Source organism: Oncorhynchus clarkii, chromosome 30 (assembly GCF_045791955.1).
Source record: "Oncorhynchus clarkii lewisi isolate Uvic-CL-2024 chromosome 30, UVic_Ocla_1.0, whole genome shotgun sequence".
Taxonomy (NCBI): domain Eukaryota; kingdom Metazoa; phylum Chordata; class Actinopteri; order Salmoniformes; family Salmonidae; genus Oncorhynchus; species Oncorhynchus clarkii.
In genome coordinates this window covers 3,465,483-3,489,266 of record NC_092176.1, presented here as the reverse complement: position 1 = coordinate 3,489,266, position 23,784 = coordinate 3,465,483, and the positions used below count along the sequence as shown (strand labels likewise).

General features: G+C 44.2%; 1 protein-coding gene across 4 annotated transcripts in view; it reads left to right on the top strand.

The window, feature by feature from the left end:
* Nucleotides 1-23,207, top strand: part of LOC139389407 (ARB2 cotranscriptional regulator A) — a 248,599-nt gene extending 225,392 nt beyond the window's left edge. For 3 of the 4 annotated variants that reach the window (XM_071136145.1, XM_071136146.1, XM_071136143.1), the window contains exon 11: nucleotides 19,535-23,206. In XM_071136145.1, coding sequence (XP_070992246.1) covers nucleotides 19,535-19,701 — 167 coding nt within the window. In that variant the 3' untranslated portion in view covers nucleotides 19,702-23,206. Of the gene's footprint in view, nucleotides 1-19,534 lie in introns of all 4 variants that reach the window. The other variant, XM_071136144.1, reaches the window with a different exon arrangement.
* The last annotated feature ends 577 nt before the right edge of the window (nucleotides 23,208-23,784 follow it).

Here is a 23,784-nt window from a genome sequence, read left to right as displayed (position 1 = left end):
GGCCTACTCCACTTGTGACTCCCTCATACCACACACACAAACACACACACACACACACACACACATATTACATTACACACACCCATAAAGAATTCCTGGAGCCAGACTGCTGCTGTCTGAATGAGACGCGGCTCAAACAAACAGGGGAAATCCTCCTTACACAAGCCCGTCCATCACTGGGCCATATCACTGTCCCAACCCCGCTCCCAGGTCCCCTCCACCTCCAGGCCCCCTGGCTCCAGGCGGTGTCCCCTGACGTAGGGACACACGCAGACGGGAAGCTGGAGTGAAGTCTCTGTCAGTCTGAGCCCCCTCGGTCACCATGGGTTGACCCTAACTGGACCGTTCCACTTCCTCCACCTCCTCCTCTCTAGTAAACAGCCACGTCCACTTCCATTTGAAGACCTGCCGCCACGCTCAGTTTCATAACATCACTCATGTTTTGATGTGTGTGAATGTGTCTGGGTCTAGGGTAGGGGAGTGTGTGTGTGTGTGTGTGCGTGGGTAGAAGCCAGCATACTTGGCGGGTTGCTGTGTAGCGTGTTAAGTGTGTTCCGTTGGTTTCCGCTGCTCCCGACGACCGCAGATCTTGGTCATGGAAGAGGGCCGCATTGACCCGTCGCCCTGTTTGTCTTCCCCACACACACTGTTCTCGCTGAGTGTGTGCGTGAACTCCATTAGCACATTCCCAGATAGGGCCAGGGCCCTCTTATCTGTGGTCACCCATTAATTACACTTTGTTCCCCTTAAGTGATCTATTTCAGAGCCGCCCCAGCCCTCGCCGCCCACTCCAGCCTATCTCCTCCACCCCCTCACCCCCACCCCCCAGATAAGAGCTCTAATGCCAGGTCACGCTACCCTTCTCCACCCCCATGTGAATTGTGGCTTCATACATTAGCAGGTGTGTACTGTCTGTAGTACAGTCGTGGCCAAATGTTTTGAGAATGACACAAATATACATTTTCACAAAGTCTGCTGCCTCGGTTTGTATGATGGTAATTTGCATATACTCCAGAATGTTATGAAGAGTGATCAGATGAATTGCAATTAATTGCAAAGTCCCTCTTTGCCATGCAAATGAACTGAATCCCCCCCCAAAAAAAACATTTCCACTGCATTTCAGCCCTGCCACAAAAGGTCTCGTTAACACAGGTGTGAGTGTTGACGAGGACGAGGCTGAAGATCACTCTGTCATGCTGATTGAGTTCGAATAACAGACTGGAAGCTTCAAAAGGAGGGTGGTGCTTGGAATCATTGTTCTTCCTCTGTCAACATGGTTACCTGTAAGGAAACACATGCCGCCATCATTGCTTTGCACAAAAAGGGCTTCACGGGCAAGGATATTGCTGCCAGTAAGATTGCACCTAAATCAACCATTTATCGGGTCATCAAGAACTTCAAGGAGAGCGGTTCAATTGTTGTGAAGAAGGCTTCAGGGCACCCAAGAAATTCCAGCAAGCGCCAGGACCTTCTCCTAAAGTTGATTCAGCTGTGGGATCGGGGCACCACCAGTACAAAGCTTTCTCAGGAATGGCAGCAGGCAGATGTGAGTGCATCTGCACACATAGTGTGGCAAAGACTTTTGGAGGATGGCCTGGTGTCAAGAAGGGCAGCAAAGAAGACACTTCTCTTCAGGAAAAACATCAGGGACAGACTGAAAAAAAGCTTGTCCGGAGAAGACAAGGTGAGCACTACCATCAGCCCTGTGTCATGCCAACAGTAAAGCATCCTGAGACCATTCATGTGTGGGGTTGCTTCTCAGCCAAGGGAATTGGGCTCACTCACAATTTTGCCTAAGAACACAGCCATGAATGAAGAATGGTACCAACACATCCTCCGAGAGCAACTTCTCCCAACCATCCAGGAACAGTTTGGTGACAAACAATGCCTTTCCCAGCATAATGGAGCACCTTGCCATAAGGCAAAAGTGATAACTAAGTGGCTCGGGGAACAAAACATTGATATTTTGGATCCATGGCCAGGAAACTCCCCAGGCCTTAATCCCATTGAGAACTTGTGGTCAATCCTCAAGAGGCAGGTGGACAAACAAAATCCCACAAATTCTGACAAACTCCAAGCATTGATTATGCAATATTGGGCTGCCATCAGTCAGGATGTGGCCCAGAAGTTAATGGACAGCATGCCAGGGGCAGATTGCAGAGGTCTTGAAAAAGAAGGGTCAACACTGCAAATATTGACTCTTTGCATCAACTTCATGTAATTGTCAATAAAAGCCTTTGACACTTATGAAATGCTTGTAATTATACTTCAGTATTCCATAGTAACATCTGACAAAAATATCTAAAGACACTGAAGCAGCAAACTCTGAAAATTTATATTTGTGTCATTCTCAAAACTTTTGGCCACAACTGTACATGGCAGGACAGGCCTCTCCAAGCTCACGTCTAACAGGGTTCCAAACAAGATGGCAGCCTACGCCTACACCCCCCTCCTCAGACACTCTCTGGTTGACGTGTCTGTCTGGGGAATGTACTGAAACCCATGAGCCACAGCTGGAGGCTAGTAGGTACACACACAGATCCCGTACCATATTTAACACTGTGGAAGCTGTGTCAGAAACCAAGTGTTTTTATGACGCACTCCCTTAGACACTCTCAGGCTTCCTTCTTGGTGAGGTGTCACGTCGTAGACTGAGGAAGAAACAAGATCCAATTTTGGCATGGCTCTCCAATACACTTTGTCAAAGCAGCTTTTGATATGTAGAAAAGCACAGTGGGACTGGCGCAGTATACTGGCATAAAGACAAAGTGATTTGATTATGGTGATGTAAAATTTCTATCAATTAAACATATGTCACTATGTGACTTTACAGCGAACCATTTCTCAACAGACGAGATACATGAACCATTGAGTAGTTAATGCACTTGTCTTCGTTGGAGGGGGTTTGCCACACACCCACTCCTGTATGGTACTTTACCATGATCTAGGTGGAATGCCTCCCTTCAGTGTGTGGGTGTGGGTGGTGGTGCACTCCACACTGTGATAGCCCCAGGTATACCAGCCAATCACTTCTCATGCAAAAACACATTGATTCTTACTCTCCACCACAGCCAGTGCTGCATGGCTAGTACACAGTCCAACTCTCACAGTCCCACGTCAGAATTAGACGTTCATGCTTCTCAAACGTCAAATTTCAAAGTTGTTGCAAATGCCAAATTTAGAAGTGTTTAACGTTAAGATCAGGCATGAACTCAGAATGGTTAAGGTACGGGTTTGGGAAAGGGATACCTAGTCAGTTGTCCATCTGAATGTATTCAACTGAAATGTGTCTTCCGCATTAAACCCAACCCCTCTGAATCAGAGAGGTGCGTGGGGCTGCCTTACTCGACATCCACGTCTTCGGCGCCCGGACACACACACAGGCTTAAAACAAAATTGCTTGCAACTTTTGGAATCAGAGGCAGATGCTTACAACCAACCGCTATCCCCATCCACAGTGCCCTAGAAAAACAGAAACCTACTAGAAGGTAACAGCGCTCATTGTTGCCCCAAGTGGGTTTTTTTCAACAGGATCCTCTGTCGCGACGTCCCCTGAATGCCCATCTGCATGGCTGTGGCCCGCTAGCTGTCTGGGGCATATTGGACTGTTAGCTGGAGAGGTCCATCAGTTCATTTCTTGGGCTACAATACCTATTTTGTCAATTGGCCTGAACCCTTTTACTACACGGACCCCGCTGATCCATCACGACTGGTCTGCCGACGTAACCGCACGAGGGGGCTGCAACAGACTTCTTCCGCCCGCGACGTCCTAAGGCCTGTCGTGTCTTTACTATCATTAAATTGAAGACTTAGTTTTTATCAAAGATTCTCTGTAATTAGTATTACGCGATCAAACTGATTAATCATGTAACTGTGAATTAACTATGAAGTCGGGGCACCAAGGAAAATATTCAGATTACAAAGTTATCATTTCCTGAAATAACTTTTCAGATATTTTATATCTTATCCATTAGTCTTCGAATGAATGAATTATTTATTTTACCTCACGTTAGTCTCATTCCAAACATCGTAAATTGTTGGTTATCTGCACAAACCCAGTCTTCACTATGAGTCATCCATACATCAATTGTCTTAAATCATTTATTTATTACTAACTAAGTAATTCACAGAAATGCAAAAATAAAACAACAAAGTAAATATGGTTACAAGATATGATAGGAGAATGTGCCCTAGTGGGCTAAACCGGCATGGCGGCTTGTTAGACAAAAGGGAAGTGGGGGTTGACTAAGATGAGACACTACAGTTGATAATTATAACAATTGAAATGCTAATCCTTTGCACATGAACGCTCACTAATTCGGGAACAATTGCAATCAATATATATATTTACGCTCAGTGTGTCGTCAGGATCTTTGTTGAAAAGTTAGTTTCTGTTGGAGAGTTTTCGTCTCTCTCTCTCTCTCTCTCTCTCTCTCTCTCTCTCTCTCTCTCTCTCTCTCTCTGTTGTGGTTAGAGTGTATTGTTCAGAGTGACATTCAGAATGTCACTCTGAACATGGATGTTTCGGCGGTTGTCATTCTTCGCGTTCATTGATACCGAATTGCTAGCTGCAGACGAGTAATTAATATCAAAGACTTGTTCTTATTTTGTCGGTATCTATAGTCTAAGAGTTTAACCACGTGGTATGGTTAAAATATTCAGCAATGGTCTTCAACCTTTGTACTCCCGTGATTGAGAGAAACAGGGTCTACTTGAGAATTTCTCAAAGTTGGGTTTTATTCGGAATTGCAGAAAAGGGGCTGTCCCAGGATACCTGACCCTAACTGGGCTCAGGGGCAGACCTCTGATTTAGTTCAACTCAAAAGGGAATTGGAGTTTCCTTCATAAAACAGTCCAAAATCACATGACACAATTTTACAAACAGTATCATACTCTCTCATTCATCTTATACAACAATTAGATCATATCTGAGGCTATTATATAAACAGTGTTATGGTAATGTGGCTACACCGTCTCCCGTGAGCTTCCCCAAGTTGTAACAAACGGACCAGTTCGTAGCTGGATTCTTCACCGATCTTTTATACCTTCTCCGGAACATGAAATTTGGCTTGCTGTACCCAAAGAGGGCAACGTCATGACAGGCCCTTCTGCTAGCCCCAGCCCGCTAGCTGTCTGAATCGCCGTGTCTCCAGCACGCCTAGCAACTCACTGGACCTCTCTGATCACTCGGCTACGCATGCCTCTCCCTAATGTCAATTTGCCTTGTCCATTGCTGTTTTGGATAGTGATTATTGTTTTATTTCACTGTAGAACCTCCAGCCCTGCTCAATATGCCCTTTTGTTCCACCTCCCACACATGAGGTGACCTCATCTGGTTTAAATGGTGTCTCTAGAGACAAAACCTCTCTCATCGTCACTCAATGCCTAGGATTACCTCCACTGTATTCACATCCTACCATAGTCTTGTCTGTACATTATGCCTTGAATCTATTCTACCGCGCCCAGAAACCTGCTCTTTTTACTCTCTTTTCCGAATGTACTAGACGAATGTACTACTACTCCTCCTCTGTTCCTCTGGTGATGTAGAGGTTAACCCAGGCCCTGCAGTGCCTAGCTCCACTCCCATTCCCCAGGTGCTCTCATTTGTTGACTATGTAACCTTAAAAGCCTTGGTTTCATGCCTGTTAACATTAGAAGCCTCCTCCCTAAGTTTGTTTTAGCACACTGCCAACCCAGATGGCCTAGCCGTGTCTGAACCCTGGCTTAGGAAGGCCACCAAAAACCCTAAAATTTCCATCCCAAACTATAACATTTTCTGACAAGATAGAACTGCCAATGGGTGCTGGAGTTGCAGAGTTCTGTCTTACTATCCAGGTCTGTGCCCAAACAATTTGAGCTTCTACTTTAAAAAATTCACCTTAACAGAAACAAGTCTCTCACCATTGTCGCTTGCTATAGATCACCTTCTGCCCCCAGCTGTGACCTGGACACCATATGTGAATTGATTGCTCCCCCATCTATCGTCAGAGCTCGTGCTGTTAGGTGACTGGGACATGCTTAACACCCCGGCCATCCTACAATCTAAGCTTGATTCCCTCAATCTCACACAAATTATCAATGAACCTACCAGCTACAACCCCAAATCCGTAAACACGGGCATCCTCATAGATATCACCCTAACCAACCTGCCCTCCAAATACACCTCTGCTGTCTTCAACCAGGATCTCAGCGATCACTGCCTCATTGCCTGCGTCTGTAATGGGTCTGCGGTTAAACGACCACCCCTCATCACTGTCAAACGCTCCCTTAAACACTTCAGCGAGCAGGCCTTTCTAGTCGACCTGGCCCGGGTATCCTGGAAGGATATTGACCTCATTCCGTCAGTAGAGGATGCCTGGTTATTCTTTAGAAGTGCTTTCCTCTCCATCTTAAATAAGCATGCCCCATTCAAAAAATGTAGAACCAGGAACAGATATAGCCCTTGGTTCACTCCAGACCTGACTGCCCTTGACCAACACAAAAACATCCTGTGGTGTACAGCATTAGCATCGAATAGCCCTCACGATATGCAACTTTTCAGGGAAGTTAGGAACCAATATACACAGGCAGATAGGAAAGCAAACACTAGCTTTTTCAAACAGAAAGTTGCATTCTGTAGCACAAACTCCAAAAAGTTCTGGGACACTGTAAAGTCCATGGAGAATAAGAGCAGCACCTCCCAGCTGCCCACTGCTCTGAGGCTAGGAAACACTGTCACCACCGATAAATCCACGATAATTTAGAATTTCAATTAGCATTTTTCCACGGCTGGCCATGCTTTCGACCTGGCTACCCCTACCCCGGTCAACAGCCCTGCACCCCCCACAGAAACTTGCCGAAGCCTCCCCCATTTCTCCTTCACCCAAATCCAGATGGCTGATGTTCTGAAAGAGCTGCAAAATCTGGACCCCTACAAATCAGCCAGGCTAGACAATCTAGACCCTCTCTCACTAAAATGTTCCACCGAAATTGTTGCAACCCCTGTTCAACCTCTCTTTCGTATAATCTGAGATCCCCAAAGATTGGAAAGCAGCCGCGGTCATCCCCCTCTTCAAAGGGGGAGACACTCTACACCCAAACTGCTACAGACCTATATCTATCCTACCCTGCCTTTCTAAGGTCTTCGAAAGCCAAGTTAACAAACAGATCACTGACCATTTTTGAATCCCACCGTACCTTCTCCGCTATGCAATCTGGTTTCCGAGCTGGTCATGGGTGCACCTCAGCCACTCTCAAGGTTCTAAACGATATCATAACTGCCATCGATAAGAGACATTACTGTGCAGCTGTATTCATCGACCTGGCCAAGGCTTTCGACTCTGTCAATCACTGCATTCTTATCGGCAGACTCAACAGCCTTGGTTTCTCAAATGACTGCCTCGCCTGGTTCACCAACTGCTTCTCAGACAGAGTTCAGTGTGTCAAAACAGAGGGCCTGTTGTCCGGACCTCTGGCAGTCTCTATGGGGGTGCTCTCCTTCCGTGGCCTCCAACTGCTCTTAAATGCAAGTAAAACTAAATGCATGCTCTTCAACCGATCGCTGCCAGCACCTGCCCGCCCGTCCAGCATCACTACTCTGGACGGTTCTGACTTAGAATATGTGGACAGCTACAAATACCTAGGTGTCTGGTTAGACTGTAAACTTTCCTTCAAGACTCACATTAAGCATCTCCAATCCAAAGAGATCTATATTGAATGTAGAATCGGCTTTCTATTTCGCAAAAAAGCATCCTTCACTCATGCTGCAAAACATACTGCCAAAAACTGATGCTGGCAAAAACTGACTATCCTATCGTTCCTCGACTTCATTTACAAAATAGCCTCCAACACTCTACTCAGCTAATTGGATGCAATCCGTTTGGTCACCAAAGCCCCATATACTACCCACCACTGCGACCTGTATGCTCTCGTTGGCTGGCCTTCATATTCATCGCCAAACCCACTGGCTCCAAGTCATCTATAAGTCTCTGCTAGGTAAAGCCCTGCATTATCTCAGTTCACTGGTCATCATAGCAGCACCCACCCGTAGCACGCACTCCAGCAGGTATATTTCACTGGTCACCCCCAAAGCCAATTTCTCATTTGGCCGCCTTTCCTTCCAGTTCTCTGCTGCCAATGACTGGAACGAATTGCAAAAATCACTGAAGCTGGAGACTCATATCTCCCTCACTAACTTTAAAAACCAGCTGTCAGAGCAGCTCACAGATCACTGCACCTGTACATAGCCCATCTGTAAATAGCCCATCCAACTACCTCATCCCCATACTTCTATTTATTTATATTTATTTTTTGCTTCTTTGCACCCCAGTATCTCTACTTGCACATTCATCTTCTGCACATCTATCACTCCAGTGTTTAATTGCTCAATTGTAATTATTTATTTATTATTTATTGCCCTTATCTTACCCATATTTTACCTCAGACATGGATCGAATGCGCCAAATACAACAGGTGTAGACCTTAACCTTAAGTCCTTAACCAACAATGCTTTAAGAAGTTTTAAGAAAAAAAGTAGAAAAATAACAAAGAAAAATAACAAATAATTAAAGAGCAGCAGTAAAATAACAGTAGCGAGGCTATATACAGGGGGTTCCGGTACAGAGTCAATGTGCGGGGGCACAGGTTAGTCGAGGTAATTGAGGTAATATGTACATGTAGGTAGAGTTAAAGTGGCTATGCATAAATAATAAACAGAGAGTAGCAGCAGCGTAAAAGAGGGGTCTGGGTAACCCTTTGATTAGCTGTTCAGGAGTCTTATGGCTTGTGGGTAGAAGCTGATAAGAAGCCTTTTGGACCTAGACTTGGCACTCCTGTACCGCTTGCCGTGCGGTAGCAGAGAGAACAGTCCATGACTAGGGTGGCTGGAGTCTTTGACCATTTTTAGGGCCTTCCTCTGACACTGCCTGGTATCGATGTCCTGGGTGGCAGGAGGCTTGGCCCCAGTGATGTCCTGGGCCGTTCGCACTACCCTCTGTAGTGCCTTGGGGTTGGAGGCCGAGCAGTTGCCAAACCAGGCAGTGATGCAACCTGTCAGGACGTTGGATACTGACTTTTGTCACGTGTGACCTGGCAAAGTACACACACACACCCACACACAGATAAGAGCTATATTGAAGAGGCTGTCCTCTTGTGAGTGCTTGCCCAAGTTAAGGGTGACACCCCTTACACACAAACACACACCTTCTCTCACACACTCCATACAGGCCATTTTGTGTAGCCTCTGTGTGTGTGTGTGTGTGTGTTTTTGTATTCAGAGGTGTATGTTTATGTGGCTTGTGCATCGGGGAGTTGCTAAGTATTGAGAAGCTGCCTGCGGTAGGCAAGCGAGTAGTGTTTTAATTGTAGCAGCTGGGCCCCATTGGTGTTAGACGTGGTAACATGTGGGAGCGGCACTGAGCTCACTGTCTGTCAGCTCGCCATCTTACCTGAGCCCCAGCGGGCCCTGGGTGTCTCACTGTTAGTACTGAGGCAACCCAGGAGCTCTGTGTGTGTCTGTGTGCGTGCGTGCCTGTCTGTCTGTCTGTCTGTCTGTCTGTCTGTCTGGCTGGCTGGCTGGCTGGCTGGCTGTCAAGGCATTATACTGAAGTGTAGTGAGGGCTGCTGTGAGGGTCTCTGAAGGCATTGTCTTTAAGCACTAGGGAGGGGTGTGTGTGTGTGCATGCGTGCTTGCTTGCTTGCTTTCATGCGTGTCTGTGTGTGTGTGCTACCTCGTAATGTGTCAAAGTAGATCCGAGGTTGTGTGTGCATGTGTGAGAGTCTCTGTCTATGTGTTTGTCTGTCTGTCAAGGCATTATACTGAAGTGTAGTGAGGGTTGCTGTGAGGGTCTCTGAAGGCATTGTCTTTAAGCACTAGGGAGGTGTGTGTGTGTCTGTGTAAGCGCGTGTGCGTGTGCTTTCTTGCGTGTTTGTGTGTGTGTGCTCCTTCGTATTTTGTCAAAGTAGAGCAGAGGTTGTGTGTGTGTGAGAGAGTCTGTGTGTGTGTGTGTGTGTGGGAAGGGTGAGTGTTTTGTGTTTAAGTGGGGGGTGGGGGGGGGGTTGTAGTGAGAGTGCAGGTTGAGATTGTCTGGGGCTCAACCCTCACTGTGTGTATGTTGGATGGCTCATGATGTTTAAGAGCGAAGGAAGGTGTGTGCGTGCGCATACGTGCATATATGCAAGTGTGTGTGTATGTGTGTTTGGCAGGGTTGTGTGGGGCTTCACCATGACCCCGGCCCTGACGAGGGGGTGTGTACTCCTGCTAATGGACAGGCTTTGTGGGCCTCCCTTTAGAGGCACACTAGGGCTGGCCATGGAAACAGACGCTCTCCATTCCCCATCAATGGGCCAAAAACAAAACTGTGTCAGGCGAGCTAGTGGATCCAGAGTGTTTACCATTGAAATCCCCACCAATGACGAGCCAGATCAAACAAAGAGCGAAGTCTACGTGGCACTAGGGACTGGCTCTCTCGTACACTCTACTAATCTAAGTACACACACGTACACACACATTTTGTACACAGACTGACTTCTATCAAATCTGTGTCCTGCTTGTTAGACGATCGGATATCCTGTTCAGGCGGGAATTTAACCCCATAATTACAAATGATTCTATGATTAGATATGCGCTGTGTTCCGTTGATACATGTTCACAATTCAAGGAATAGAATAGTTAATGTCACTTGTTTTTCAGTGTGAGTAGTGCAGTTCTATTCGAAATAAGTTGAACCACACTGAAAGCGAAACATAACATGTCTCTAACCTCCCAATCAAATATCAAAACCTGCTTGATATTAACTGATATTAATCAACGGTATTAATTCATGTGCCATAAATACTCAATTCTACAGTGAACATCTTGCAACTGTGATATTAGATCAAATAACTGATTTAACTATCTTTTACTATTAGAAGACAAGCATCCAACTTCTACGGCACATGCACGGCTTCACACCTTTACAGTCATAAAAACATTCAGGAAATGTACACCATTTCACAAGCTTTTTTTTCTGAGCAAAATATGGTGACCTTCATTTCACTGAATATGAAAGTGAAAGAGATGCTTTGTCATTTGTCATTTATCAGTGTTTAATTGAAGCCTCGTTGGTGGGTTCCTAGTTAGAATGTCCTATATGGAATATACAGTGGCGTCCGGAATTATTGAATCCCTCGATAAAGATAAGTAAAAAATACTGCATGAAATAAATCATACAAATACTGAGTTACTGTATATTGTATGCATTCTCTCAACCAGCCTCGTGATAATGCTTTTCCAACAGTCTTGATGGAGTTCCCACATATGCTGAGCACTTGTTGGCTGCTTTTCCTTCACTCTGCTGTCCAACTCATCCCAAACCATCTCAATTAGGTTGAGGTCGGGTGATTGTGGAGGCCAGGTCATCTGATGCAGCACTCTATCACTCTCCTTCTTGGTAAACTACCCCTTACACAGCCTGAAGGTGTGTTGGGTCATTGTCCTGTTGAAAAACCAATGATAATCCCACTAAGAGCAAACCAGATGGGATGGCGTATCGCTGCAGAATGCTGTGGTGGCCATGCTGGTTAAGTGTGCCTTGAACTCTAAATAAATCACTGACAGTGTCACCAGCAAAACACCATCACACCTCCTCCTCCATGCTTCACTCTGGGAACCACACATGCGGAGATCATCCATTCACCTACTCTGCGTCTCACAAAGACAGAGCCAGGAACCAGAAATCTCAAATTTGGACTCATCAGACCAACACATTTCTTGTGTTTCTTTGCCCAAGCAAGTCTCTTCTTCTTAGTAGTGGTTCCTTTGCAGTAATTCGACCATGAAGGCTTGATTCACGCAGTCTCCTCTGAATAGTTGATGTTGAGTTATGTCTGTTACTTGAACTCTGTGAAGCATTTATTTGGGCTGCAATCTGAGGTGCCGTTAACTCTAATGAACTTATCCTCTGCAGCAGAGGTAACTCTGGGTCTTCCTTTCCTCTGGCGGTCCTCATGAGAGCCAGTTTCATCATAGCGTTTGATGGGTTTTACGACTGCACTTGAAGAAACTTTCAAAGTTCTTGAAATGTTTCGCATTGACTGATCTTCATGTTTTAAAGTAATGATGGACTGTCGTTTCTCTTTGCTTATTTGAGCTGTTCTTGCCATAATATGGACTTGGTCTTTTACCAGATAGGGCTATCATCTGTATACCAACCCTACCTTGTCACAACACAACTGATTGGCTCAAATGTATTAAGAAGGAAAGAAATTCCACAAATACATTTTTAACAAGGCCCACCTGTTAATTGAAATGCATTCCAAGTGACTACCTCATGAAGCTGTTTGAGAGAATGCCAAAAGCTGTGCAAAGCTGTCATCAAGGCAAAGGGTGGCTACTTTGAAGAATATAAAATCTAAAATATATTTATTATAAATATATTATACATTTATTATAACACTTTTTTGGTTACTACATGATTCCATGTGTGTTATTTCATAGTGTTGATGTCTTCACTATTATTCTACAATGTAGAAAATTGTTTTAAGAAATATATATATATATTTATTTATTTATTTATTTTTAAACTGGAATGAGTAGGTGTGTCCAAACCTACTCATTCCAGTGTTTTATTTACTTTTTGGAGATTCTTCTGATCCCTATAATTCCGGACCCCACTGTATAGTGGAGAAGTGTCGACAGATATGCCTCCAGCAAGAGTTTTAAGCAGGGTTACATCCCTACTTACCAACAATAGGCCATAGAATGTTATTGAAAAGGATACATTGAAAGCAGATCACCTGTATCCCTACTCTAATTGCAATAAGGCTGTGAAATTGTTTTTTCAGCAGACAAAAAAATAATAATTATATTCAAAAATAATGAATATTCTCAATAGCCTTCATAAATTTGAAGACAAAGGAACAAATAGGAATGTGTATGAGTGCAGATAAAAATATCTTTAGATGAAAACATTTCCATGAATTAATTCAGATATTTATTAAAACAGTTCATTTTGTAGAGGGGAAGATGTCTCTGAAGGCCCTCTACAGTGGGGGCCCATGTCCCTGATGCACATGCGACCCTGGAGAGAGAAGCCCGTTGACATTGAGAGGTGTTGTCGGAGTGGGTGCATGTTTTGGCTTCGATTATACTGACCGGGACACTGGAGAGTCAGACACTCGTATCCAAAAGCTTGCGCTGTCCTTGGGCTCGGGTTATCTTGTAAATACTCTCCAAGTATATAAAAGCAGGGTCCTTTATAGCAGCCAAGGCCAGTCATTCACTTTAAAATAAAAAAGCACTCTGTCTCTGGGCAGGGTGAAGGGGAGAGAGAGTAGGTGTGTGTGTGTTGTGTGTGTGTGTGGTCATCCATTATTTGGCCCCTCTGGTCTCCCAGGTGATGGTTTGAATAATATGAGCAAAAATGAAGAGACTATTTCAACAAGTCAATGTTGAAATCTCTCTCTTTTAAAGTAAATATCAAGTCGTTCCCCCCGAGCTAGTCATTCAGGTTCCTCATCTAGTGATGTGGAATGAGTTTTGCCTTGTTTTCTCCAACAACAACACACAATAATAAGGAAAGTAATTAAAAAACAGTACGAGAGAGATAGAGGAAACAGACAGACCCCACTTACCGGTAATCATAAAAATTGAATCGCATTAAAATGGTAGTGCTATTTTAATGAAATGCTGTGCGTTTCTGTAAATTGTGTCGGTGTGTGTGTTTTTTTTCTGTTTGTGTGGATTGTGAATTGGATTAATCTATTGATTTGATTCAAATAAAACTAACCACAGTGGGGGTTACAGGGAATGACAAATATGTCGTCATGATTAAGTCTGACTTCACTGTGTCTCCTTTGTCTGGAAGGAGTTAATCAAATGGTGAATGGAGGCAGGGAGAAGTCCCACATTTAGATTGAAATCAACAGTTGTTTGACCGTAGCCTTGTTTCCGTGCTCTGTGAGTGGGGGGGGGAAGTTGTGCAGGCCGAGCTGAGTGACCCTGGCACCTGCTTTGACTTCGTTTGACCTCTTCCTCTGGCAGTGACACATCGGGGCCCTCTGACAGGCAGACAAAATGGCCGGGGTGCCCTCAGCGGCCCCACTCACCCAGCACGGCCCCACACATCCCCGCACGGCAGATAAACTAATAACAGTCCGCTTCAGGAGTGGATATCCGATCGTCTAACAAGCAGGACACAGATAGCGATTCCCCACCGTTGATCTATGCAATAGATAGTTTCCACAAACACACTGTGAGATAGTGTTACAGAATAGCTGCCCCTCGCTGCATGTCCGCTCGTTCAATGTCCAGACTGGATAGAAACAGCTTAGATGACCTTTGATAAGGGCATGATAACAATGCACTCAAGAAAATGATACTCGTAGTTTGATAGATTTGGCAAAACAAAAAAGTTGAACATTGACTTGCAGAATATTAAATAAGAGTTTGAAATTCTATGAACCTCATTTCCGGTAATGACCATTGCATGTATTTATCTTGTGAAGTCCTGGTCGATGAAATATTAAATAGATTTCAATGTCTAGGGAAATGATTAAGCTTTTAAATGTACAAAATGAAATCAATTTGTTCCAAAACGAACCAAAACATGAGATGTACGGTGCCTCACAGACTAGGCTGAATATGCATATGTATTTCTGTAATAAATGCAGCAAAGATATATGGCCCTTCATGCTCACATCAATGTAATTATGAATTATGAAAAAAAGTTTGATTCACATAAAATAGGCCATTAGTACACAAGCAATTAAGTGGCGGGGCTTTAAATAATGTACCACCGATGAAAACTAATTATAGCCAGCGTGCTTTGATTCTGTCTTTCTCTCTGACTATCACTCGGGGCGTTACTTTGGCTCTTCAGTCACCTACCGTTTGTTTTGAAATACCCAACTATCACAGGAGATTACCACTTGTGACAACATACAGCATGCAGCGACTGGTGAGGGGAAGAAAAAAAAGCATGGCCCACAGCTACGGAGGACTTTTTCCCCTCAAACACACGTCATGTTCCCTTACTTCATCCCACACCACTGATAACAATTGTGTGTGTGTGTGTGTGTGTGTGTGTGTGTGTGTGTGTGTGTGTCGTCTCATAGAGATCAAACAGTCAGTCAATTACTCTGAGAGGGATCCAGTGGCTGTGACAGGGGAGGCTAAGCATCTAGGATCAAATAGACTGCATCTGTTGGCGCTGTCTGTCACAGGGCGTAATGAGAGAGGAGAACACAGGACAACCAATAGAGAGGCTTGGAGGGGTGAGAGAACACAGGACAACCAATAGAGAGGCTTGGAGGGGTGAAACAACACAGGACAACCAATACAGAGGCGTAGAGGGGTGAAAGAACACAGGACAACCAATAGAGAGGCTTAGAGGGGATTATATTAATATAGTACGCATGAAGTGCATTCGGAAAGTATTCAGACCCCTTCCCCCTTTCCATATTTAATTACGTTACAGCCTTATTCTAAAATTGATTAAATAAATAAAAATCCTCATCAATCTACATAATATCCCATAATGACGAAGCAAAAACGTTTGCTCATTTATTAAATATTTTTAAAAGATACCTAATTTACATAAGTATTCAAATCTTTCTCTGTGTGACTCGTAATTGAGCTCTAGTGCATCCTATTTCCATCGATCATGCTTGAGATGTTTCTACAACTTGATTGTAGTCCACCTGTGGTAAATTCAACTGATTGGACATGATTTGGAAAGGCGCATACCGGTCTATATAAGCTCCCACAGTTGACAGTTCATGTCAGAGCAAAAACCATGAGGTGGAAGGAATTGTCCGTAGAGCTCCGAGACAGGATTGTATCGAGGCACAGGTCTGGTGAAGGGTACCAACAAATTTCAGCAGCATTGAAGGATTCCAAGAACAGTGGCCTTATTCATTTTAAATGGAAGACGTTTGGAACCACCAAAACTGAGCAATCGGGGGAGAAGGGCCTTGGTCAGGGAGGTGACCGAGAACCCTATCTCCAGCATTCCTCTGTGGATACAGGAGCACCTTCCAGAAGGACAACCATCTCTGCGGCACTCCACCAATCAGGCCTTTATGGTAGAGTGGCCAGTTGGAAGCGACTCCTCAGTAAAAGGCACATGACAGCCTGCTTGGAGTTTGCCAAAAGGCACCTAAAGGACTCTCAGACCATGAGAAACAAGATTATCTGGTCTGATGAAACCAAGATTGAACTCATGAACCCTGGCACCATGTTTTTCAGCGGCAGAGGCTGGGAAACTAGTCAGGATCGAGGGAATGATGAACGCGGCAAAGTACAGAGAGATCCTTGATGAAAATCTGATCCAGAGCGCTCAGGTCCTCAGACTGTGGCGAAGGTTCACCTTCCAACAGGACAACGACTCTAAGCACACAGCCAATACAACGCATGAGTGGCTTCGGGACAAGTCTGAATGTCCTTGAGGGGTCCAGCCAGAGCCCGGACTTGAACCTGATCAAATATTTCTGGAGATACCTGAAAATAGCTGTGTTGCAACACTAACCATCCAACCTGACATAGCAGGATCTTGACAGGATCTGCAGAAATACAGGTGTGCCAAGTTTGTAGCGTCATACCCAAGAAGACTCCAGGCTGTAATCACTGCCAAAAGTACTTCAAGAAAGTACTGAGTAAAGGGTCTGAATACTTATGTAAATGTCATATTTCAGGTTTTATATATTTGCCAAAATTTCTAAAAACCTGTTTTTGCTTTGTCGTTATGTGGTTTTGTGTGTAGATTGATAAGTGAAAAAAATGATTTATTCAACTTTAGATTAAGGCTGTAACGTAACAAAACGTGGGACAAGTCAAGGGGTCTGAATACTTTCCAAATGCACTGTATATTAATGTATGTCCAGCATTATGAATACAGCACATCTCAAGAAGTATAAAAAAGTGAGCCTCTGCGCAACATTTTATTTTGCTGGCCTCCCGAGTGGCGGAGCTGTCTATGGCACTGCATCGCAGTACTTGAGGCGTCACTACAGCCCTGTGTTCGATCCCAGGCTGTTTTTTTTCAGCCGTCCGTGACCGGGAGACCCATGAAGCGGGGCACAATTGGCCTAGCGTCGTCCGGGTTAGAGGAGGGGAGGGCGGCCGGTATTTCCTTGTCCCATCGGACTCTAGCAACTCCTTGTGCAAGCAGACTTTGGTCGCCAGTTGGCCGGTGTTTCCTCCAACACATTGGTGCGCCTGGCTTCCGGATTAACGACCTTCGTCTCTCCCGAGACCTTAGGGGAGTTGCAGCGATGGGACAAGACTGTAACTACCAATTGGATATCACAAAATAGGGGGGTAAAAAGTACAAATAATACAAACACTTTTTGCTTTTTCACAATGAACCCGGAATAGTCGTGTAAAAAATATAAATAAACTAATGAATCTGGAAGAGGTTTGCAATTTCCACCAGTGTATTTCGAGCCCCTGTGACCTGAGCACTGAAATCAGTGGCTCAATTAACTTTTACGTAAGAGACTACAACCGAAACTGGGGGAGGGAGGAAAAAGGTGAGTCCTCTCACAGACTGTTTATAGGACAGAATTCACTTTCCACACGACACCGTGGCATTTAATCGATCTCCATATCTTTTAAGGGTATAAATGTGATTTGTAGCGTGAGTGAGCTAACTATTCTCCTCCTCTCGTACTCCTCACCCAGGTAGTCCAGCGGTCAGGCTAACTCTGAGAGCCTGGCTGGTGGGTTCCCTCTAAATCAGCGCTCAGAACACACCACTGACAACATCCATTAGCTTCCACACACTCTACTTGTTACTGGAGGAGTGGGCGAAGGCAGTAAAAGGCTGTTAGCTATCAAGGCCCGGGCGCCGGGAGACATCGGAGGCCACTCCTTCCGCAGACAGGGGGGAGCTTTTACGGAGGCCGACGGAGGGGCCCGGTTCGTCTGCATATCGAAAAGGAGACGCACTCCCACTGACCCCGGCGCTGGGATAGGGTGTAACAGTTCGCGGCATTCCGGAGTTCAGCTCAGGTTTGAGGTGAAAATGGGAGAGCCTTGGCTTCGATCGCTCCTGTTGAAAGAAAAAGGAAAGATATAAAAACACTTGTAATGGAGGGATGAGGAGGAGAAAAGCGGAGGAGGAGAGATCCCTGTGCTTCAAATTGGATATAAATTATAGATGCGAGCAGGCCTGTGTCTTTGTTTTCCAGGGGTGTGTGTTGTTGCGTTGAGCCCTACACAGGTAGCACACTGTTAGTCTGTCTGGGGGTTAGTGACTCACTGATTGCCAGGCTAGTCAATCTGACCTGAGGCAGCGATCATAGGCTAGCCTGGTAAACCATGTAGAGTCCAGTAGATTGACCGCCCGGTAGACCATCCCAGCCTTGGCCACCCCCTCCACCTCCATCCATTATCACAGCCAGCCAGGGGGTCAATCTAATTAACACGGGGTCAATACAGCAGCCATCAAAGGACACTATTTGTAGAGGGCCTTAAAGGTGCTTTTTAATTGTATCCCTCCAGCCTGGTGCATGTAGAGGAGAGGAGAGAGCAGGACGAGAGGAGGAGAGGGCTCTCACTTAACTGGTGCCTTGACCCATCAACAAAGCAACAATGGCCTCATTAACTGATAGTGTGTGCGGCTGTATTGGTACCAGGTACATAAACCTAATGGTCTAGGAGTCTATTCGAGGGCTAATACAGTGGAAGACCTAGAACTGGACCCTGCTATGACTAGTTCTCACTTTGTATCTGGGATATCAGGGGATAGAACACCATTGTATCACTCTGTGACCCGTTTTCACTGGGATGGCCTCTGGTTACTGCTTCTCAACACGGTACAGTACAGCATGTGGCTAAGCAGCCTAGCCGCCAGCTAGTAGGGAACTAAGCCATAAGCCATTGGTTGTAAATGGTTGCCGAGGAGCTGGCGGTGGAGCAGCTGCATTGGTGTGCTGTCGTCGCACCGTGGCGGAGGTGTTGCGTGGCAGCTTTCAGAGCGACGCAGCGATCCCCTGACCTCGGAGAGCCGAGAGGAACCTGAGGCGTGTGTACCAGATTTCAGGCTCCCTGTGACCCCAACATGGGAACCGGCTCACCTGGAGAAGGGAGGGGAAACCCAGACCACCTGATACGCTGGCTGCCTTAGTGCCTTCTCACCGCTTCCTCTCTCAAGCAGCTCTGAGAATGAATGAATAACGGTCCACTGGTTTCGCTTAGTGCATCCATTGTGCATAACTCCCATTCAATTAAAAGACAGACACTGGAGGGTATCAGGTGTGCACGATCATGAATCAAGTTGGATCAAATATTAAGACTATCCCGTTGGACTGCTAGGTCAAAGGTTGGAATGGATGTAATGTCCTATAAGCATTTTGCTTGAAAGTGGACACACAATAAGCTTCTCCAGGTGTAGAGGAGGGGATTTACATGCTCCGTTAACAAAATGATTTATCTGTAACCCATTAGGTGTGTGTGATGTAACTGTAGTGTATGGTGTATGTTAGTTTTCATTATTTGATTATCCTCACTATGGTCACACAGTGGACCGTTAAGTTAACACTGTCTCTTTGTGCTGTGTGTGTGTGTGTTGTGCAGGTACAGAGCGACACGAGCTGACGTCGTGGAGGAGTTTCAACTCCATTTTCCAGTTCTTCAGTGAGGCTTTACAGACTGGGGAGGAGGAGGAGACCTCCAACACGGTCACTACACGCAGCTCCCACAGAACCAAACCCGACCACGACCACAACCACAACGACCTATAGAACTGCACCAGCAGGAGGGAAACGCAGGGGGGTGGAGGAGGTGCATAAAATCCTCTCCGGCTTCCCTCTCCATCTTTTCCTCCTTCCTCCCTCATCTCTGTGTGATCTCTCTCTCTCTCTCTTCTGGCTGAATTTATCCCCCCGCTCGCACGTGTATTGTTTTACCGGCAGAGTGCAGGGTGGTGGTGTATACATTGCAATAGCGTTTTGCGTTATTTCTAGATGAGCGCAACTGTCAAAACAATATGGGCTGAGTGTTTGCGTTTCCCGTGGGCTGTGGCTCGTCTGTGGTCCGGGCCACGGAGCAGTGGTTGCAGTGGCTGAGATTAAGGCTGACAGGCGCTGTGCACAGTGCGCCGTGGTATACCTCTAATTGTCCTGACATCGCCCTGAACTGAGCTAATAACCCGGCAGCCCTCCCCACCACTCCCCGAGGTCCTAGAGCCCGCCCCTACCCACACAGTCCTCCTCAACCCACACCACACACCACTTGGCATATCTCCCCACCTCTCCCCCCCAACCCAACCTCCTACCGTCACCACAAAACGATGGTTTTAACTCGAGTAAACATTCGCCATTAACATGAGATTATTTTAACGTAAAGTGAGTGTGTTGTTTTTATGGCTCCCTAGTCACGTCCATCCCTTTCCCTTACCATCTCCAAACACACACACACACACACACTTCTTAAAACGATAGTTACATTTTCTGTCAAATGAGGTCCTATTTATACGATCGTACTTTGGGGAGTTGCACTGCAATGTTTATGACAGCTGATATAGTGGTGGTGTTTTGTATCTTACTTTCGCTCAATGTTTAGTTGGATTTTTATGCACTCTGATTCGATTTTGTATCGGACCAAATGAAGTCCCAGAGTCATAAATGTTGACTTGAGGTAGACTGTCTATGATTTTTAATTTGTAAAAATGTCTTCTTCTTTTTTTACTGTACCCTTTTTTTCTGTTTGAAACCCATGAAATTGATGTCCCCAGATGATTTAATTTGATGAACTAAATAAAACAACCATAACTTGTGCTAGATATGAGAATTCAAGAAACTGAGCAGATTTTAAATCACTTAAAGCCCAGCATCAATATGAGTTTTAGGGACATCTCATTTAAAAAGAAACAAGTAGTCGGTAACACAGTCATAAAAACTTCAATACATCCCCTTTGCACGTGTCGGGAAATCCAAGATTTCAATATTATCCTAAGCCTAGATGATGTGTCTTCAGATGCTGGGAGAAATGTATTTTCCGAACACTTGCCTCGAGTGCAAACGTAAAAGTGACAAAAAGGAGAGCTCTGCGTGGGTCAGCCTTGCATAATCTCAATCTGGGACATAAACAAGATTTTTTTTTGTATATTTCCACAGCGTTTAAGTTAGAAATCACTCAAAAGAATAATGGAATATCCTTCTAATATGCCCAGATATTTGTATCACCAGAAGGAGACAGTAAGCCACTGATACATGAATACACCTCCCAACACAGCCACTGTCTATCCAGGCATGCTTTACCTTTCCACAGCTTCAGGCAAGGTATTTATAAGGAGTGTTAAGAAATGTATTGGTATATATTTGACTTTTTATTTTATTTTTAATTCTGTGTAAATAACATCCACTGGGTGATATTTTGAGGCTTTTGTAGGTTATTAAACAAATCATTGCTTTTGTCAGTAATGAAGGAAGCAGTGTGTGAGCTGTTGTGATTTTCATCTAATTGTATTAATGTCTCTTTTGGATGTCACTCATGAAGTTAACTTGTTGTTTGATTTGGGAATATGCGGACTGGGGGAGAAGTTTCATTCCAGGATGCTGTTGTTCATGTGTTTTCCCTTTGCGTGAAGGAATAAACCGTTGCTATTTTCCTTCATTATGTGTATATTGCTGCCTCAGGAATAAACAACACACTATGTTCACTTGATATTTGTAATAAAGGGCTCGTTCCACGAAATGAGTGCCTTTCACATCCCTATTTTAAGTATAAATTGTGCACACATATTGAATTTTAAACGCCTGTTATATTACATGAAGTGCCCTTTAATATAGACCACATGGAACATTCAATGAATCTGATTTCTAATGTCAAAAGAGACATTGAACATCTAATTGTCAAATTCTAGTATAAAAGCAGGTGAGCTGGTTCTACTATTTTTGACTGTTTTCTGGTGTTTGGTGGTGGAAAATTGAGCATAAGACATCAACCCTGTTACCAATAGATAGACGGGCTAGAAATGTTTTAACAATTAAAACATTTTTGTGAAGCTTGCATTTAATTGCCCCTCTCTTTTGTATACTACAAGACTCCATTCCCCCGATCACATGGGGATTGATTCATGGCTGATTTAAGAAGTCATCAACCCTGTTACTTTATTTGGCACTTAAAATGCACCTGCTATAGTTTGGTTTTTTTTACGTTTTTTTTTTTTTTTGCTCTTGAGATGGGAAGAAATGTTTTTTTTCTTTCAGTTGAACATGTGCTCTTTATGACAGAATGTTAAAATTAGGTGAAATAAACTGGTTTTTTTAGTCACCAAGTTACACTACTCAAAATCACCAAGTTGTTGGATCAACCAAAAGGCCAACAAGCCATTATGTGAATGGATCAAGAGTGCAGCCTTCAACTAAATCTAAAGCACAGTTGATATGTAAATTGTGACTAATTTTAACAAATACTCTTGAACATATTATTCTTTCAGATTGTTTGTATGTTTTATTGATCAAAGAAGTAATCTATCTAAGGACATTCATGCTTTGTGATTTGACTAAAGAGAAGCTTCACCATTTTTCAAATTCATATTGATCATCTCCAGCACCACCCCAACATCAACATATGTGAAAATGGCGTGTTTCTGTGTTTTGTAGTTTTAAAAAAATGACATCGCCTAATTAGGAGACAATTAGTATGCGAGTAGTAGGCAATGTCAACTCACAATTGGTCAAAATCACAAGATGCACATTGACGTCATTGGAAACACTTCCTCAATTGTTTTTACTACAAAACATAGAAATACACCATTTTCACATATGTTGATGTTGCGGTGGTGCTGGAGATCAATATGATGTTGAAAAATTGTGAAGTTTCCCTTTAAATATAGCATTTTTAAAACGTTTTTGTTAAAATAATTCTCCAATCAGATACATTATAGCTGTTGTGTATTAAAATGTCCTCTATGTTATGTTAAGTAAACTCCAATCATCCACCTTAAAGAGAGAGTTTACCCAAATTACAAAATGACACGTTGGTTTCCTTACCCTGTAAGCGGTCTATGGACAAGGTATGACGGCCATCCTTGCTTTGGTTTAGTTGCCCTGGCATTGTTTCCAAATGCTAACGTTTTAGCATTTGTGTCACAAATCCCATTCAAGACATGGTACCAATATTAGCATTTTTCCTGCAACTATCCCTTCAATCATGTGTTTCCCATGCACCATTCCCATGTATTAAAACATTTTTGTCAGTTGCTGAAATTGAATTAAGAAGTGGTCGTGTTTATGGAGTTTACAACGAACACATGGGTATGGGTATTTGTTTCAAATAGCCTAATTTATATGTATATAGCAGCCAGGTCACTGGTGACACAAGTCAGTATTAGATGTCCATCCACGTCTGAGGTCATCGGGAGATGACGTGGAACCGGCCACTAGGGGCAGCAGTGAGCGCTGTTATCTTCAAGTAGGTTTCGGTTGCAAAAGGTTGCCAAATGACGGCGATATAATTTTTTTTAGTTTAGTTTTAAGCCTGTCCCAAACCTTAATCATTACCTTAACCATTCAGAGTTCATGCCTAACCTTGAGATATCGGAGTTAATACCTAACTTAACCTTAAAAACGTGGACATTTGACATTTGGATCAACTTCAAAATGTAATGTTGGAGAAACATGGATGAATGTCTAATTCTGACGTGAGACTGTGAGAGCTTGTTGTATATAGGCCCCTGCTTATTCTAATACGCCTGCAGTGGTTAAATCAATTAGCCTGCAGTATAATGTTCTTCATTTAGACTAGTGTTATAAATTAATTTAGAAACAAAGACAAACATAAGGCGGTAAACCCATAGATTAGGTCTACATAGTTCAATG